The following is a 17,558-nucleotide window of genomic DNA, read 5'->3' on the forward strand; positions in this document are numbered from 1 at the left end:
ACGATTGTGCGGGTAATGTCATCGAAGAAATGTCCCTTGGGGGAACTGAAGCTCACGCGTCCCTCTCTTCCCCCCCCCCCCACTATCTCCATTTCATTGTATCCGCAATGTAAGGACCAACAGCCAAGGTTGTTTAGTTACGTATGACTTTACCACGATCAAGAAGAACCCCGTGAAATAAGTATCTCGCGATGGTCATTTCGGGGGTGCATCAGAGCGCGTTTATTTGGCACCACCAGGTTAATTACTCAATTCACCCCTAACCGCGTCCTCCTCTTGGAAAACATTCCAAGCGTAAAAAATAACCCGACGTTATGAACGTCCACCTGCAATATCGGGCTGTGGAGGCCACCGCCTTTCCCCAGCGGTTATGAACAACGGGGTGGTTGAATTTCGCTCGGCTGTCTTGATTCCGCCGGATGCTTGCCAGAACCTTGCGGTGATAATGTATGGCGTTAGCCCGGCTCTCCTACCGCCGTAGATTCACGCCTAGGGCGCTACCAGGCCGGGAAGCCACGATCCAACGAGAGCCGGACTGGCAGTGAGGCATTGCTCTCGCGTTCCAACGACCTTCCCGCAACAAACAGGTGATACATTGCCCCACATATTGCTCTCGCTATCCTCCTCCCTCGCGCCTCGCCAAGACCTCTGTCAAACTTCTTGACCTTGGTACCACATTAGACGATGAGAGGGCCCGTTATCCTCAAGAGTTCCAATTCCATCATGGTCGAACAGAACCTGTCCACATTACGGCCGTTTGAACCGACGAGACTCCTCGTAACGAAGGGTCTGAATTCCGACCAAGAACCTATGCTTAGCTGACCTCAAAACCTTTGATGTCCGCCTTTGGAAGGATTTTATAGCTATTAAGATCGGGCTACCTATTCGGTTAAGCGAGCAACCCGCATGAAAGGAAGGCGGGTCAAAGTGGCCAATCAAATGACCCCACTCGCCTCATTTACCTCCAAGCAACGCAATGCCATAACAGTACGACGTCGGAGAGGAACTGTGTAATTCAGATCCTCAAGGATGACGGGAGGAAGACTGCGTTGGGTGCAGCCGTGTATACCGGGGGAAATGAGAACAATAAATCACCCGGTTAGGACGAAACGTCACAGTGGCTTGTTAAACGCAGCCCTGATGTGCCGCCAAAACCGAGCTTCCCTCCCTCCGTTTCGTCTCTGGATTTTCGCCAAGTTATCCCTCGACGTTTGGTTTACGTACAATATGAACGGGGTAATTAACATTCTGCTGTTACAAGCATTATCACCCCCCATCCCGTCGGAATATCTTTCCCCGAGCGAAATAAGACTGGCACCTTTATTTCCACCCATCAACTCTCATCTCGTACTGCTATTTTACCTCTCCCTCTCCCTCCCTCTCTCTCGCTCTCTCTCTGCTCGAGGCGGGCACTTTACTGCAAACCATCTCTTTTGCGTGCGCTTTGTACGAGAGATTTAACGACTAACGGTGCATTCGTATTCGCGTTCGAGCTGCACTATCGCCTTCTCGCAGCCGGTTCCATCTGTACTGTGTATGTATACAAATTTTGCCGATTGTTTGAAACGCGGCAGGCCGGCAACGAGGTTTGTTTCGTTCAATTCAATGTCGGGAGCACCACTTTGCCTTGCGGTGTAAGGTGCCAGACCGACCAACCGGGATACGTTAGTTTAATTGGCACGTCAGTTCTTTCATTAAATCTCATTGATCGGCACACTCTGCTATTTATTTCAATCAATTCGTGCACTTTGTGAAATGAACAACGCAGATAAGTGAAATGATTAATCGCCACCAGCAGAAATGGCGTTCAGTTATACTTCGCATCTATACACGTTATACCTGTAGGGTTATATCGATCACGTTCCTATTCATTCGAAATACGATTCTGTGTATTACTTTTCACGTTTCCTCTCGCTAACAGAGAACCGACTATAATATGTATGTCGAACTGTGTTTCAATGCAATTATTAACACTTGATTGATTGCAATTAATTTAGTATTTCAAACTGCAAAGAGAAGCAGAATATTTTAAAGTTTATTCTTCGGTGCGTTACTTTTTTATTCGCCGTCTCTCTCGTCATTCGAATGCTCATTTTCTGCATAAAATCTTTTTTGAAATAAAATTTTTTCTTCGGTGCGTTCCTCGTTATGCACCCGGCACTTCATCGTCTTTTCATAAATTTAAGCGTTAACCGTTGCTGCGTCCCTTCGGTCTGTGAAAACTGAGCAACGTTGTACGATCGCTGCAAGGAGGGTTAAAGTTTGGAATTTGTCCCGAACCCTTTACCCAAGTCCCTTCTTATCTTATCTAACATGTATTCCAAACCGGGCTTATGACGAATGGTATATTTACGGTATGGTATACCTACAAGATCGTGTCGAATCAAAAGACGAAGCCGCGATTTCAGGGACGAAATATCGTCGTCGGTTGTATCTGATCGGTTTAAAATATTTTTTGTCGTGCGGGATGATCGTCATTCGTGGCAATAACTCGATACGCGTTTATTTGAAATTAGTTTGCAGACTCCGAGTCGTCTCGTTTTTAGTCTGTTATTTGAAAATCGATCCTTTCCCCGTGGCAGAAAGCAACAGGAGTAAAGGTGAATCCGAGAGATATAACGCCGGGGTAAAATCAGCTCGTGACTCCTGTGATTCTGCTATGCGTAGATGTGTAAGTATACATACATGCATGACGTGAAAAGCGCGAATACTGGTCTTCGTCTGAGGCTTTCAAAATCGTCGACTCATCACACTGCATGCACAGCACTGTTTGCGTAGGATTTTGCGGTCAGCAGTCCGGTTGTTGAATATTATCTCGAAATCCCGGAATTCCTGAACGTGCACGAATTCACATAATATATTTCACAACCCCAATCAAGCAAGCAGGCAGGCAGAAATTACAAAGTTGAGTTAATAATGTTATTTTAACGAAACATTATAACGAAAATCACCATTTTCTTAATTTTACGATGATTTTTAAAGAAACGGGATGTCGAAATATGAGTGTGTGTTTCGTTTTATTACGGTTTACTGAATTTCAGACAAGTCAAAAATCGCGGAACAACAATTTTTTCCTCGACATGAATCTTTACGATAACGCCATTTAACTTCAGCGTGATCAAGAATTAAGGTGACAAGGTCACGAATCCGAGAGTTTTGGAATACAAATTGGACACGCTCACAAAATTCTAGTCTCGCGGGACCGTGAATCTGATACAGCTAATAAGTCAAATGGCTATATTGAACATGCTTTAATTAAATATTTGCACACGATGTTGATTCATAACGATAATAAATGCTAAATTCGGTGTAAACATATAATCCGAGCATCGATTTATTTCGTTGATTTTATGCGTAGGTATGTTTGGGTATATTTATAGATCGCTGTACAACGTATTCCTCGTGATTTTGCATATCGTTATTTGAAAATTCACGTCTCTGATTTGCATGCCGATATTTTCACTATACCAATAATTCACAGCAGGAAGTTTTATTCCGTACGAATGAATGCCAAGAATGTGAGTGAGTTTAAACAATCTCTTTGTTCGATTGATACAAATTAAAGATTGACTTTACAGCGAGATCGATTATCGCGATAATTAGTTCATCAACCTTTGAACTTTAACACCGCGTTCTGTGCTTTCGTTTGCACTGCATAATAGTGCAAAATCATATCAAATGCTTCGGTAGTTTACGCAATTTCATCCGGAGTTGTAGCAAATTTACCGATCAATTATTGATTGCGAGTAAACGTTATGCATTTGAGTAATCAAATGATAATTTGATAAAGTAGGTGATGGATAGCAGCGGAAACCCGACGGTCCAAATCACCAAATGTTGAACGAATGATAATTATTCACATGAGTGGCGTGTATCTGTTTTTCAATGGTTCTTTTTTTTTCACTCTCCTCTTTTTGTTGTGTTTCAATTTCACCCCGCTTTGTTGATTAAAATATGAATAAGTCACACGCTTCGATGCGAGGACTGTTTTCCACTTGGGAAAATTCTACCTGTACATATATAATACGATTATTATCGTCGTTATGATCATAACGGTATATTGTTATCACGATATAATTTATTTGACAATGAAACTAAAACTGCCGTCGAGCTGCTCGCTATTGCTGCTGCTGCTGCTGCAGCAGTAATGAGGCGACGAGCAATGCATATTATATTATTCGTGCGTAAAATTTTGCACTCGGAAATTTAATTATTTCGTATATAATAATATATTTACGGACGCGGACGTGGAATGCAATACCCTACTTTTGCACAGGTATGCATGTTTTCAATTTTCACACATATTTAACTGTGTTGAAGTTTTTCTCTTTTTTCACCGTACAGGAACGGATCGTTTCAAATATAATCAACGAGCTTTTTCAACGTCTGGTAATATATATATCTATATATATATATACATATATATATACGTTTTTCACTGGTATATGAAAAAATCCGAACAAACTGTGTAAACGCGATGAGATCAAAGGCTTGGAAAAGATAATCTATACATACGATCCATCGATGTCAATACGTGTTATCAACGTGTCTGCACTTTTGATGTGTACACCCGATTTGTTTCAATCAATTTTCATAATAACGCCACCCTGAAAGGCATGCGGATTTCTTTGTCAGCTATCCGGATAACGCGAACGGTCGAGTCGTTTTTCGCGTCTACGATAATTGGAAGCATAACACACCGCATGCCGATTTCACCGATGCAACGAGTTCCAGCACGTCGACGACGTGGAATTGGGATAAAGAAGAGATATAATAAAAAAAAACCTCGCATTCGCTAATGTATCGCAAACAACCCCGTTTTATTAAGGGAAAAAAAAAAAAAAAACAACTTTTCAACCGGTCGTTACACAAGCGAGTCGTAAAAACTGTCGTTACAAGCGAGTGCAACGTACGCACCCTCACATATTTACGTGTAATGCATTCACGTTGTGTAAATACCAGTGCATTCATAGCTATCTTGTACCCAGTAAACGTGATATTGCGTATTGTATGCATTTTCGTATTTCAGTCAATGTTGCGAATGGATGAGGAGGCTTCGTTATCGTTGGTGAAATTTTTGATTAAAATATCAAAGGATCCTGGTACCGTTGCAGGTTGCCTTAAATAACGATCATCCCGCTTCTGATCTACATTACATAAATATCTGCATAAGGCATCTCTAGACACGCGTGATCCGTCAGGCACTAATCCCCGAGTTACACGCTTCAAACAACACACGCGAGCTGTGTATTTACATAACAATATCTAATTTCGCTTTGCGGCGGGTGGCCTGGTGGGTAATACTGCTGGAAGTTATCCCCTGTACTACGCTAGAGATGAAAGCTTGCCTTGGGAAGAGGATGTGGAAGAGGAGGAGAGTCGTTAAATTTTGCGGCACCTACTCGCGGGCATCAAAATGCAGAGTGGGCATCTGTCCGTTGGGATAATGGAAGATGCGGGGTCGTCATCTAGTATTTTATCAATGGGCTTTGGACCGCTGGCCTTCCTCCCCCTCCCCCCCCCCTTGCTCCTCCCTTCCCTCATCTTCTTGAGTAGTTCTCTTCGCGGCGCTTCTTCCACCTTTCACCAACTTCGTCATCGCACACACGCGGTAGCCACACCGTCATCACCGCCGGGACAACCTTCGCTAGATCAAAGGGACACCCTTACAGACTATCCTCTCTCCTCTCGGCTCTCCCGGCATCAAGAGAATCGTGCCGCCCAGGTTCGGAACGGTCCGGGAATGGCAAAGGGGGGTTCGCTTCTCTCCACCACTCATCCACCCTTCGCGTTATTAAGCCAGTGCCGCATCCCAAGGGTGTTTCGTTAGTCGACTGGCTCGGGTACGCGACGTCTCATGGACACGTCTGCTCTCGTGACAACGCCGCGCGCCGGTAGGAGGCGAAATTTCGAACGATCAAAATTCAGACCGACCAATATTGCGTAAAATGTGAACAAGGTAGAAATTGCGCGAAATTGTTCCGGGTGGTTCGGCGCTTCGATCCTTCGGTAATTTGAATTATTTCGGGGTAGTGGCGACCTCCCTTTCCCAAAGCGACGCGGAGAATACTCGGCTGAATGGTCAATCCGAATTTCAACCCTCCTTCTGACTTGGAAATTCGCTCTGCGATACCATCGAAACAAACCGTTCGTTTGGGAGACATGAAATCCGGCGCGGATCGAGCGATTAACGGACATCGGTTAACGAGAAAACTACTACCGGGACCAGTTTTTACTGGACCATGTATACGCAGGATGGGTGGAAAAAGAACGAAAGAACAAAGGCAAATAAACGTTTCTCGCTGGATGCCGAATGGTAATGACTGTTTTCTCTCTCTCTCTGTCCCTCTCTCTCGCTCTCCATCTATTTCGAAATTGGTTACCCCTGCCGCATACTCGAGCTGCGCCTACAACGCCACACCGCACTTTCAAGTATTCAAGCCGGTAAAGCCCTGCGGGCACGGAAGTGGTTCACGATAGGGTTACTCAGGGGTGGTGCTCGCCTTCGTTTATACCAACGTATCTTCTCCCTCTCTTTTTCCACTTTGGTCCCCCTTTTCCGGGAGGGACTCTGCAGGGGTCAACTTGGACCGCAACTAAGCTTTCATGTTCATACATATTCTTACGTATGTATACGCAATCGGGGTGTCGCGTTTTGGTATTTAAATGTAAATTACCATCCCCCAACTTTTCCCCCCTCTCCGTTTCTCGAGGACATATTTTAACCACGTTTAAACAGCTTCTCGCCACAGGTTTAATTATTTTTGTGTTTTTTTTCTTTTTCCTTCTGCCTTTCCTTTTGCATTTGGTTCGCTTTAATCCGATTTTATTTACTTTTCGTTTTTAGGTCATAGTGGTTTTGTGCATAGTCACTATACCGAAAACTATATAACTTGTTGTGATATTGAACCGCAAAACATGTGTTTTGAGAATGAGGACGATCACGTTTCACGACGCTCTACAATCGGCTAAGCGGGGTTTGTTAACAAACATTGGTAGCCGCGATTATAGGCGACTACCTCTGGTACCTTATCGCGCGGTTTCCGCATTTTCAGATTCGAAAACCGCGTGATGCCAGATAACAAGCTGGGTCGACGTCGTCCGTAATCACGACTCACGTACGCTTTGATTAAGAATTAGGTTAATTATATCTGTTATAAGTTGGTACGTCTCGAGCACCGCGATGGTTAGTTTGACGCTGAACATCCCTCGAAACCGAGCTCACATCGGTCTGGCACCTTTTTTTTTTCCCTCCGTCTCCCTTTCCTCAATAATGGCTGGTACTTCGCAGTTTCTAATACTTCTCTGCGCCGCGTTCCGGCTCTCCGGCTCCTGGGTCATTAGAACGGATGTTCTGGACATCGAGGCGGTTGACACTAACGACCTACGTGAAACCAGACGAGAACGCTTGAATTTGATCTTTCCCGGTGAGTAGAGAGCGTCGGTACGTCCTGCCTACCAATTATCCAGGGTTTGTTAATTTTCGGTTATAAACCGTCGCTGGGCCTCTTGACCTCCCTTCCGTCCTTCCCTCTCCCTCTCTTCACCTCTTCTCTTTTCAATCGATTACCCGAGAGACGGACACTTGCTCGTTTCATCCGACCGTTTCAAACCTTATTGACGCTTCGTTCGCAAGCTCAAACAGTGCGTAGTACCTCGTTCACCAAATTGTTCAATCTAATTATCCTCCTGGTAAGTTCTCCCGATCGTTATTCCGTTTGATCGCACTACCTGGTAACGATTCATTTCCAACACCGCGACTCGATTATAGCCGAATTGGTCGCGTGTCCTCGGCTTATTCGACATCGAAAATTTACATTCCTATCATCGACGGTTTATATATAATTTAGGGTGGTCCTGAAAAAGGTAATTTTCGAATTTCTACCGACTCACCCCCCAAATTGACTCCAGATGATTAGAAAATAATTCCATAATTTCTTCAAATTTTTATCTCAACTCTAACTCGAGCCTCAAAGAGGGTGGATTCCATTCAACCCTTTCAGAGGCACATCAAATCTACCCAACGGATTTAGATTAAATTTCATGTTGCGGGTTTCTTGGGTCGCTAATTACGAATCTGAACTCAAAATTTGAAAATTCAAAATGACCGACCCAATATGGTCGAGCGAAATCCGAAAAGTCATTTGATTTCGATAAAACTCGGTACTCAAGTGTTTTTGATATCGCTGATCATGAATCTGAACTCAAAATTACAAAATCAAATATGACAATACCAAGTGACTTGGGATTTGGTCCTCCATAATGGAACCGTTACTTTAAATTTCCAAATTTTGAGATTCGTAATCAGCGACCCAAAAAACCCTTCATACCTAGTTTCATGGAAATCCGTTCGGTAGATTTCATGTGAAAATCCACCCTCTTTGGGGCACGCGTTAGAGTTGAGATAGAAATCTGATTTGGGCGACCAGCCGGTCGAAATTCAAAGAAATTCGAAGAAAACCTTTTTAAAGACGGCCCTAATACATGTAATTTCTCCGCTTCTTCTCACTTCAGGTACCAAGTGGTGCGGAAGTGGTAACGTTGCTGACAATTACGACGATCTCGGTACCTTCGCGGAGTCTGATGCTTGCTGCCGTACACACGACCATTGCGAAGACATCATCGAAGCAATGGATACTAAATTCAATCTAACCAATCCGTCGTTTTATACAAGGTTCATCATCGCTTGTCGATATTATTTTCTCAGCCAAAGCTGTTTGGCAGCATTTCTCGGTACATAAATCTCTCGTTATCAAATCACTTAATTGTCGTATATTTAAGGGTGCACTGTTCGTGCGATGAGAAATTTTACGACTGTCTTCACGGTTCTCCGGACGAAATTGGCGACAAGGTGGGAATATTGTACTTCAGTTTCCTAGGCACCAAGTGCTTCCGTAACGATTATCCGATCGTTGGTTGCAAGCGTTACCACCCGTAAGTTCGGCCACCCCTTTTAATTTTCCCTCTCGCATCCGGTTTTCCGATTGCCCGTGTTTCCTCGGGCTGGCAAATCCGAGGCTTTACCCTAAACGCGAACGGAATGGGACTAAAAAAAAGTTGAAGGAACTGAGCGGAATACCGGGTGGTTGTTTCCAGGTACCCGAAACGTTGCCTCGAGTACGAACTGGACGAGAGCCAACCGATGATGTACCAGTGGTTTGACGTCCCTCTGTACTGACACACGCTGGGATGAGGGAAATCCATTCGACGTGGCCTCCGGACGAACCTTTTCGCAGTGTCACGTTTCTTTGAATAAAAACACATTTACGACATTCGATATCGCGCAGCTTCGTTGTCCGATGTTTTCATTCGTACCATCCCTTGACGCGTTTTCCAGCGTTCTTTAATTCCGTCCTTTAGCGAAGAAGACACCGATCTCCCGAAACTTTTTCGAATACTGATGTTTATAAATTACAGAGTTTCGACTTTGGCCAAGTCGGTAGGTACTGTATATTCGAGCGTGAAAATTTTCCAAAGATAAATCTCTGCGGATCGGGAGAAGTGCGGATTCAACTTTCGTATAAGCAATGGAAACGGAACGGTAGGTATGCAACGACAAAGAAGAAAAAAAAAACTAAGACTCCTCGCCTCTCGCATACCTTCGGAAACTTTAAACCGACTCCTCGTTTCTCAGGTCCCATATTTCCCAGTTGAATCGTCGAGGTGGGCTCGATAAAAATTCGTCCAACTTTAAGAGAGCGGTTATTAGGTCCAACCGAGGGAAACTCAGATCGGAAGTAAAGGCGCGAGAGGCGGTGAACCGGGAGGAACAGAATGCGAAGGTCGGCACTCGATCATGCATGCGGCAAAGTAGGTACGGAGGCCAAAGCCCCTCTTCTCACCCGCACATCATCGATCCATCGTTGTCTGCGAATCTCTCTATAAGCGGTCATATTTCCTTCTACTCTCCGGATTTCCCTTCAGCTACTTTTCTACCCCGATACAATCCGTGTGTATCCGTGTATATACGTTACATGTATGTAAAATATTTTATGGATTCACTCTACTCCCGTTTCCCCTCTGACCCATCATCGTAGCCTCGATATTTTCCTTATCTCGTCGCATTTGTATTGCCGTTTTTTCTTTCTTTTCATTTTTTTTTTTTTGTTTTTTTTTCAATACTTTTTACAACCGTATCACTCGTCGCGACGCAACGAGTAGGTACGTAATCTTATCGAATGTGTGCATTACGTATTAGACATTAAACGCAAACTGTTTTCGCACAAATTTCATATTCCTGGTGAAAATAAATCTCAATCTTTCTTTTTTAATAAAGGAAAAAAAAAAAAAAGGACGAAGAAAAGTAAAGTACCGTGAAATAATAATAATATTCAGCAACATGTTACGCTATACGCCAATTTTCCGTTCATACACGTGTGTATATATATATGTATATATATACGTTTACGACTGTATTACCCCTCGGGATCTTTTGTACCCGATGTATATTTCGGGCTACGCACACTACTTTACTTTTATACGACCGTGTATACGATATTGCAACAAACCCCGAATAAGTTTGGCTCCGATCTCATACAAGCGATGGACCAGCGCCAGAGTATCTTGGCTGGCCGACAATTGTGACTGGCAATAAATACGGATATATATTTGAAGCTAGCCGCGAGTCTCTCTGGCTCTCGTTGGGTAAGTTGGACAAATGCGAACGAGCTCAATGTACTCCGAATTTCCGTTATCCTCGGGTCTTTGGATCCACCTTCCCGATCGTTATAACACGGCGACGAGGATGGTCTTCTTTTTTCCGGAATACGGAGACACATTTGTGATAAGTTGTCGGAGATTGAATTCTGTTATTATTTTTTTTTTCTCTCTCTCTCTCTTTTACGTTTCTTTTTTCCTCTTCTCCCTGCTTTCTTTTTCTCACATTTCTCCTATGTAATATCCGAAATTGAACTTGTATAATCGTTGAATATTTTCGATGAATATATTATAATTTCGGAAGTACGCTCGATAAAGAAACGGTATAATAATACCTACTCTGCAGAACTCTCTTATCGCGACGTGAATATTTTGTTAGGTTCAATTTAAAACTGAACCGGTGCGTACATCCGCCGATATTTCATACTTCGTTTCGTTTTTTACTCCTTGAAAAGCGAGAAAGCAAAATTGGGAGAAAGGGAGTTGGAGAGAAGTAGAGAGGCGGAGGTAGCACGACGTTGAATTTTGACGATGCGTATTATTAAGGCAGAAGAATGAAAGGAAAGGGGCTCGTAAAAGGCTCTGGCAAAAAGTCTCCCGTGGAAAATACATTCGGACGGTTATTTGGCCTGCGGAAGTTAAAAGGCAGGTAGGTACAATTCCCTTCCCACCCTTTATATTAAAAAGTGCGGAAAACAAAAGGATATAATTCGGTCTTTCCGCGCCGTCCAAGAAATAGGATGAATATTCTCATGGACCGTTAACAGCTTCTCGGCTCAGCCCCGCAGGTTTCAAGTCGCAACCAGGGGTCGATATTAACTCGAACCCTCGACTCGTTTCAACGCCGTCTCATTTATTAAAGGGTAGCTGAAAAATGTCTCATTCGAAAATTTACTGCAGAGACTGACGATCAAGGACTGATTACTGTGATTAGAATGTTATTCGTACTTGTCGAAAATTCTCATGGCAACGACTTTGTCAAATCGCCGACGATTTTCAGGTGAATTTTAATCCAGCTTTTCTAGGTTATTCGTGTGGATTTTCCGCGACTTGAAAGATATTGGCCTAAAACTTAACGGAACTTGGAAAGCGAGTTAAAAATTATTTGAGATAATTTATACGAGACTAATTTAGCGTGCAGAAAGTATCCTCGGGCGAGTAATTCGCTCCTTTTTTTACCCCTCGGTCATCGGCCTTGTCCTCATTTGGCTTGATTAAAAGCTACACGATCGTCATCAACAGTAGTCGACGAAAGAGTGAGAACGAAGCGTCTTATCTCTCACTCTTTCTCTCTCTCTCTCTTCCGAGAGTGAAATTTCTTCACGTCTCGAGTTCCAACATTTACCTTTTCCTTCTTCTCCGGCTCTTCTTTTGTCTGCTATTTCGTGTCTTATTTTCACGCTCTATATTTTCTTTCCATCTTGCCTCTCTCTTTCCCGCTCCGCAATTAACAGCTGGTGCACAGAAGTTGGCGAGGAGTCAATATCACGGCTCATTGGAGTTGATTGTGCGAGGAATGAAGACGCCTACGCGAAATCTAGCATCGCGTTTATCGTATTTTTCGTGCGAAAAAAAAACGCCTCTCTTCTCTTCTCTTCATTTTTATTTATTTTTTTTTTCTTATTCTCTCTCTCTCTTGATTTTCCACTTTATCCTCTCCCCGATTCGCACGGGATCAGGGGTTAATTCTTTCAGGCGCCGGAATTACGACGGGTGCTAACAACGTGTGGGCTGGACACTGCGGTTTCACGTTTACGACCGAACCTTGCCAGCTAGCCTTCAGCCAAAGCTTCGCAGGCGCGTATTTCAATTAGGTCATACTGCACACTGCATTTCGTATGCAGAACGTTATTATACACGAACCTGGTTAAACGCCTGGCGTTACTCCGCCGGAAAAAAACGTAGGTGGAAACCGCTCGCGCGGAGCGCTCTGAATTTTCATCCAACCTTTATTCTCTTCGATAATGTTGATAATAATAATAATATCATCATCGTTACTTTTTTTTTACTATTTGTCGCATTCGTATTTCTCGATTCGGCCGGATATTTCGTCGAGTATAGAAGACGAAGTGAACTGCGGGTAAAGCAGCTGCTGAAAACTGTAGAATAAGGGAGAATCAACTTCGGGGATGCGATAACGGGGTTGGAAATTAATCAGAAATTCCTTGCCGCGTCTCATCCCGTTCCCTGCAGCTCTATCGTATTTCTCTTATTTTACCGCGATACCTACTTTTTTTCCTGCTCATTTTGTTTTATCATCATCAGGAAGTAGAAGCGGGGTACCATTCCACCGAGATTTCTCCTCGGCTTGTAATGGAAAGCAAAGCCATATCAAGCTGGAACCGCCACATTCGAAAATCGAAAAATTTCCTATGGAATAATTAAGGGCTAATTAGAGGCTAATTAAATGCTCTATTTTCGAATTAAATGCTCCGCGTTTTTTAAAAGAAACCTGTGGCGGTGCCAGCTTGACATAAACCTGGAACCGCCACATCGAAAAAAAACGGAAAACAAGTGAAATTTCGGAAAAGTGTTAGGGTCATAATTAAAGGCTAATTAAAGGCTCTTGGAATTGCTCATCTTTAAATTAATTGCTCGGTGTTTTTTAAAAAAAACCTGTGGCGGTGCCAGCTCGATATAAACCAGACTTGAAAAAAAACGGGAACGAGGTCAAATTTCGAAAAAGTGTGAGGGTCATAATTGAAGGCTAATTAAAGGCTCCCGGAAAACCACCCGCTCGAATTAAGTGCTCCACCCCCGGGGGTGGAAACCACCAAAAAACTCGAAAAATCGGTGTAACTCTCGGACGCAACAACTTACAGAGTTCGTTCGAGTGTTAAAATTACTCCAGAATTAAAGGCTCCCGGAAAACCACCCGCTCGAATTAAGTGCTCCACCCCCAAGGGGTGGAAACCACCCAAAAACTAGAAAAATCCGTGTAACTCTCGGACGCAACAACTTACAGAGTTCGTACAAGTGTTAAAATTACTCCAGAATTAAAGGCTCCCGGAAAATCACCCGCTCGAATTAAGTGCTCCACCCCCAAGGGGTGGAAACCACCCAAAAACTAGAAAAATCGGTGTAACTCTCGGACGCAACAACTTACAGAGTTCGTACAAGTGTTAAAATTACTCCAGAATTAAAGGCTCCCGGAAAACCACCCGCTCGAATTAAGTGCTCCACCCCCGGGGGTGGAAACCACCAAAAAACTCGAAAAATCGGTGTAACTCTCGGACGCAACAACTTACAGAGTTCGTACAAGTGTTAAAATTACTCCAGAATTAAAGGCTCCCGGAAAACCACCCGCTCGAATTAAGTGCTCCACCCCCGGGGGTGGAAACCACCAAAAAACTCGAAAAATCGGTGTAACTCTCGGACGCAACAACTTACAGAGTTCGTTCGAGTGTTAAAATTACTCCAGAATTAAAGGCTCCCGGAAAACCACCCGCTCGAATTAAGTGCTCCACCCCCAAGGGGTGGAAACCACCCAAAAACTAGAAAAATCCGTGTAACTCTCGGACGCAACAACTTACAGAGTTCGTACAAGTGTTAAAATTACTCCAGAATTAAAGGCTCCCGGAAAATCACCCGCTCGAATTAAGTGCTCCACCCCCAAGGGGTGGAAACCACCCAAAAACTAGAAAAATCCGTGTAACTCTCGGACGCAACAACTTACAGAGTTCGTACAAGTGTTAAAATTACTCCAGAATTAAAGGCTCCCGGAAAACCACCCGCTCGAATTAAGTGCTCCACCCCCGGGGGTGGAAACCACCAAAAAACTCGAAAAATCGGTGTAACTCTCGGACGGATTAAGTTAGATGATCTTTGGAGGCGTTACATTAATCTCTCAATCATAGGCTCTCCGCTGCACAGTCCAAAAGTTTGTGTTTCAGAAAATCCATACAAGTTGACGTAATCCGTTCTAATTTCCAGATTTCGGTCACTTCAAAACAATGCATTATTGAATCGTCTCTGAAAACAGAAGAATTTTCAACAACACAAGCCCTACAAAAATCAGCAGAGAAATTTGAGTGAATTTCAGGGTACACGAAATTCTCAAGTGTTCAGTTGATCTCATGTTCTGTCAACGATCAAACCGATCATTTTGTACTGTTAGTAGTACAAAAGAATTCAAGTTTCACGGGACCGTTTTGCAGTAAAGTTCACTACTTCGTCGCTATCAGGAATCATGATACCCCGTTTCAATCCATGATTCCCGAGACAATTTTAAATAGAGTAATTTCTGGTTTTGCCCGTAACTTCGTGCTGGTGTATAAATGTGGAGTGCTATTGGATCAGGTGTCAACATTGTTGAAAATTGTTCTTCGCTCACAACTTTGCTACGATAATGTGTTCTGCCCGTATAAGCCATTCACCGTCATCCGAAACATATTTCACTCTACGTTGACTTGGTTTATTTCCGACGTTATCGCCCCTGATCCATTGAATTGAATCCACCCATGAATCAGAATCGTAAATCAGTAATAATTAATAATAAAAATATCAGTAATAAAATATGAATTAATCATGATCACAAAAATGCAGGTGAACAGAGGGTATTTCGACAATTAGCAAAAAAAGCTTGTCAATGCGCAAGCGCTTCGAGTAAATTTATTTAATTGACCTGTGTTAAATTCCATTATGTATCAAAAACTCATCAATTTTATTCATCGGTAATTGGTTATAAGTACACATTGTTAATATTAAATCTCATCGGTAGGCAAAAATCATTTTTACTCAACAATAGCTATTGGTACTCACAGCATGTATGATTTCAGTAGAATGTGGATTGTGTGTAGGCGACCGTGATGTTAGCCATCATGGCATCGCACATCTCGGGAAATATTTCAATTGCAAGAGTTTTTGAAATAATCAAAACTGCCATTTTTAACGTTTCTTCTGTGTTGGGAACATCAATCGACAATATATCGACATATTTGCATTCACATCATGTGCTGTGAAGCTATGTAAGCCCTCATCCTGAAACCATACTCCGTTTTTTCGTACCTCACTAAAGGTAAACATGAGCCGTTTGCATTCGCAGCACATTAAACCACGTAAAACTTTATAATACCTAAAATACTGGAAAAATGTCTTCTTGTTTCTTGAGGTCTTAACTAGAAGTCAAATTCATAATAATATCGAATAATCAATTTTACAACTATTTTGAATGAAACTAGATAGTATAAAAAAAGCAATTTTTTATACTTCCAAAAAATTTGAGAACTTCCATTTCATCACGAAAATACGTCTTTCAAAATTTTAGCTCTCAATCTTAACATTAAGAGGTTGCGCATCGCACTTTTCCATTTTTCATAAGGATTACATGGGAGAAAATTGTTTGTGGCTCATTCTGATTTTCATCACTAGCTAACGATGCGCCGTACAGAAAATTCATAGACATATTTTTGTAGAGAATGGAAAATAAGAAACTTAGAAAAATATCATCTTCCGCCTGGATTCCATGACACGCTTGTCGTCCACCCGCATAAGTGGTGGAATTTTGCGAATTTTACCAGTATATTTGAGTCTCGATTCTTACGGTAAAAGATCTATTACAATTATCCGCCAGAGTTTGAATTTATTCACTGAGTAAACGTATAACATGGAAAAAACAGCTTCACGATGGTCTTCCAATCATTCAGAACACCAACGATCGTCTTTAAGGCAGGTAGAGATACAGCGTTCTAACCTCGTCGCTCATGTGCCGCATGCCCAACGCAGTTTCACAGTCCTGGACGACCGTCGTTGTATCTTATAGGTGAAACACTATTCTTTTCGTGTTTGTTATTATAAAAAAACGCATCGCAATTAATTTCATTCTTGATAATACAAATTTTCTTAGATTTTTTACGCCTGCTTATATGGGTGAAAGACGAGTTCAGTCGTGAAATTCAGGCGGAAAACGATATTTTGTGAAATTCTTATATTCCAATCAATGTGTAAGAACGCTTTCGCTTATGCGTCTATAAATTTTTTTTGTTGATTTTTAATCGTCAATAAAGCTCTCCCGTTCACGTCCCGGTGGTGCGTTGGAGAATGTTCATATTACTATTATACGTTACACGGATGATTCATTAAATAAATTGATGTTGCCAAAATGACCCGGCTATCGTTGACTCCCAGGCCATAAACAAAATTGGCAGCTTCTGAAGATTTGAAATTTGAAGTAGGAGTTTTCTTTATGTATAACGCACTCACTTTCTCAAGCCTGTAGCACAATTTAGACCATTGTGTCTATCTTTCTAGATAGCGTCCGAAAAGAGAAGAAAGGGCTAAGTTCCTGTGATGGTGACGTCGGTGGCGGTGACGAGTAATGTTTATAGTGTGGAGAAAGGTACATAGAAAATAATCTCCATCACTCACCTGCAATCCACACAAGTGAAATCAATAACTGCAAAAACAACGCCTCATTTGCGCTGGAATGACGTTCGTTGGTGACGATGCTGAAATCAAAGTAGAAGACACAAAAATTGTAACGAATTCACGCGACACGAGCATTTTTTCGCATTGAAAATCCTGGTTCCTGTTTCATCCACCTGCTACGTTGATTCGTAAAGTTCGTGTCTCAGTCACACTCTTGTGGGTGGACTGTGAAGCATTTGATTTGTAATGGCAGTGTATCGAGAGTCGTTGACTGAAGAGTGATTTTGACGCCTCTAGAAACCCTGTAACTTGTTCCGTCCAAGCGTGACACGGATTTTTCTAGTTTTTGGGTGGTTTCCACCCCTTAGGGGTGGAGCACTTAATTCGAGCGGGTGATTTTCCGGGAGCCTTTAATTCTGGAGTAATTTTAACACTTGTACGAACTCTGTAAGTTGTTGCGTCCGAGAGTTACACGGATTTTTCTAGTTTTTGGGTGGTTTCCACCCCTTGGGGGTGGAGCACTTAATTCGAGCGGG

General features: G+C 42.7%; 2 protein-coding genes across 3 annotated transcripts in view; both read left to right on the plus strand.

Annotated features, from left to right (window-relative positions):
* Positions 1-17,558, plus strand: part of LOC124302350 (transmembrane protein 132C) — a 206,579-nt gene that overhangs the window by 93,112 nt on the left and 95,909 nt on the right. The window lies entirely within an intron of this gene.
* LOC124302351 (phospholipase A2-like) lies at positions 7,175-9,265 on the plus strand. The gene is made up of 4 exons (XM_046758463.1): positions 7,175-7,427; positions 8,515-8,674; positions 8,782-8,934; positions 9,097-9,265. Exons 1-4 carry the CDS (start codon positions 7,184-7,186, stop codon positions 9,176-9,178), a joined length of 639 nt encoding a protein of 212 aa, XP_046614419.1. The 5' UTR covers positions 7,175-7,183; the 3' UTR covers positions 9,179-9,265.

This window comes from Neodiprion virginianus, chromosome 4 (assembly GCF_021901495.1).
Source record: "Neodiprion virginianus isolate iyNeoVirg1 chromosome 4, iyNeoVirg1.1, whole genome shotgun sequence".
Lineage (NCBI taxonomy): Eukaryota > Metazoa > Arthropoda > Insecta > Hymenoptera > Diprionidae > Neodiprion > Neodiprion virginianus.

What these genes read in the sequence shown, in the direction of transcription:
- LOC124302351 (XM_046758463.1), top strand. Translation starts at nt 7,184, where the DNA reads ATGGTTAGTTTGACGCTGAACATCCCTCGAAACCGAGCTCACATCGGT. An exon ending in CTTGAATTTGATCTTTCCCG is followed by an intron (nt 7,428 to 8,514) that starts GTGAGTAGAGAG and finishes TTCTCACTTCAG; the next exon opens with GTACCAAGTGGTGCGGAAGT. An exon ending in GGTTGCAAGCGTTACCACCC is followed by an intron (nt 8,935 to 9,096) that starts GTAAGTTCGGCC and finishes GGTTGTTTCCAG; the next exon opens with GTACCCGAAACGTTGCCTCG.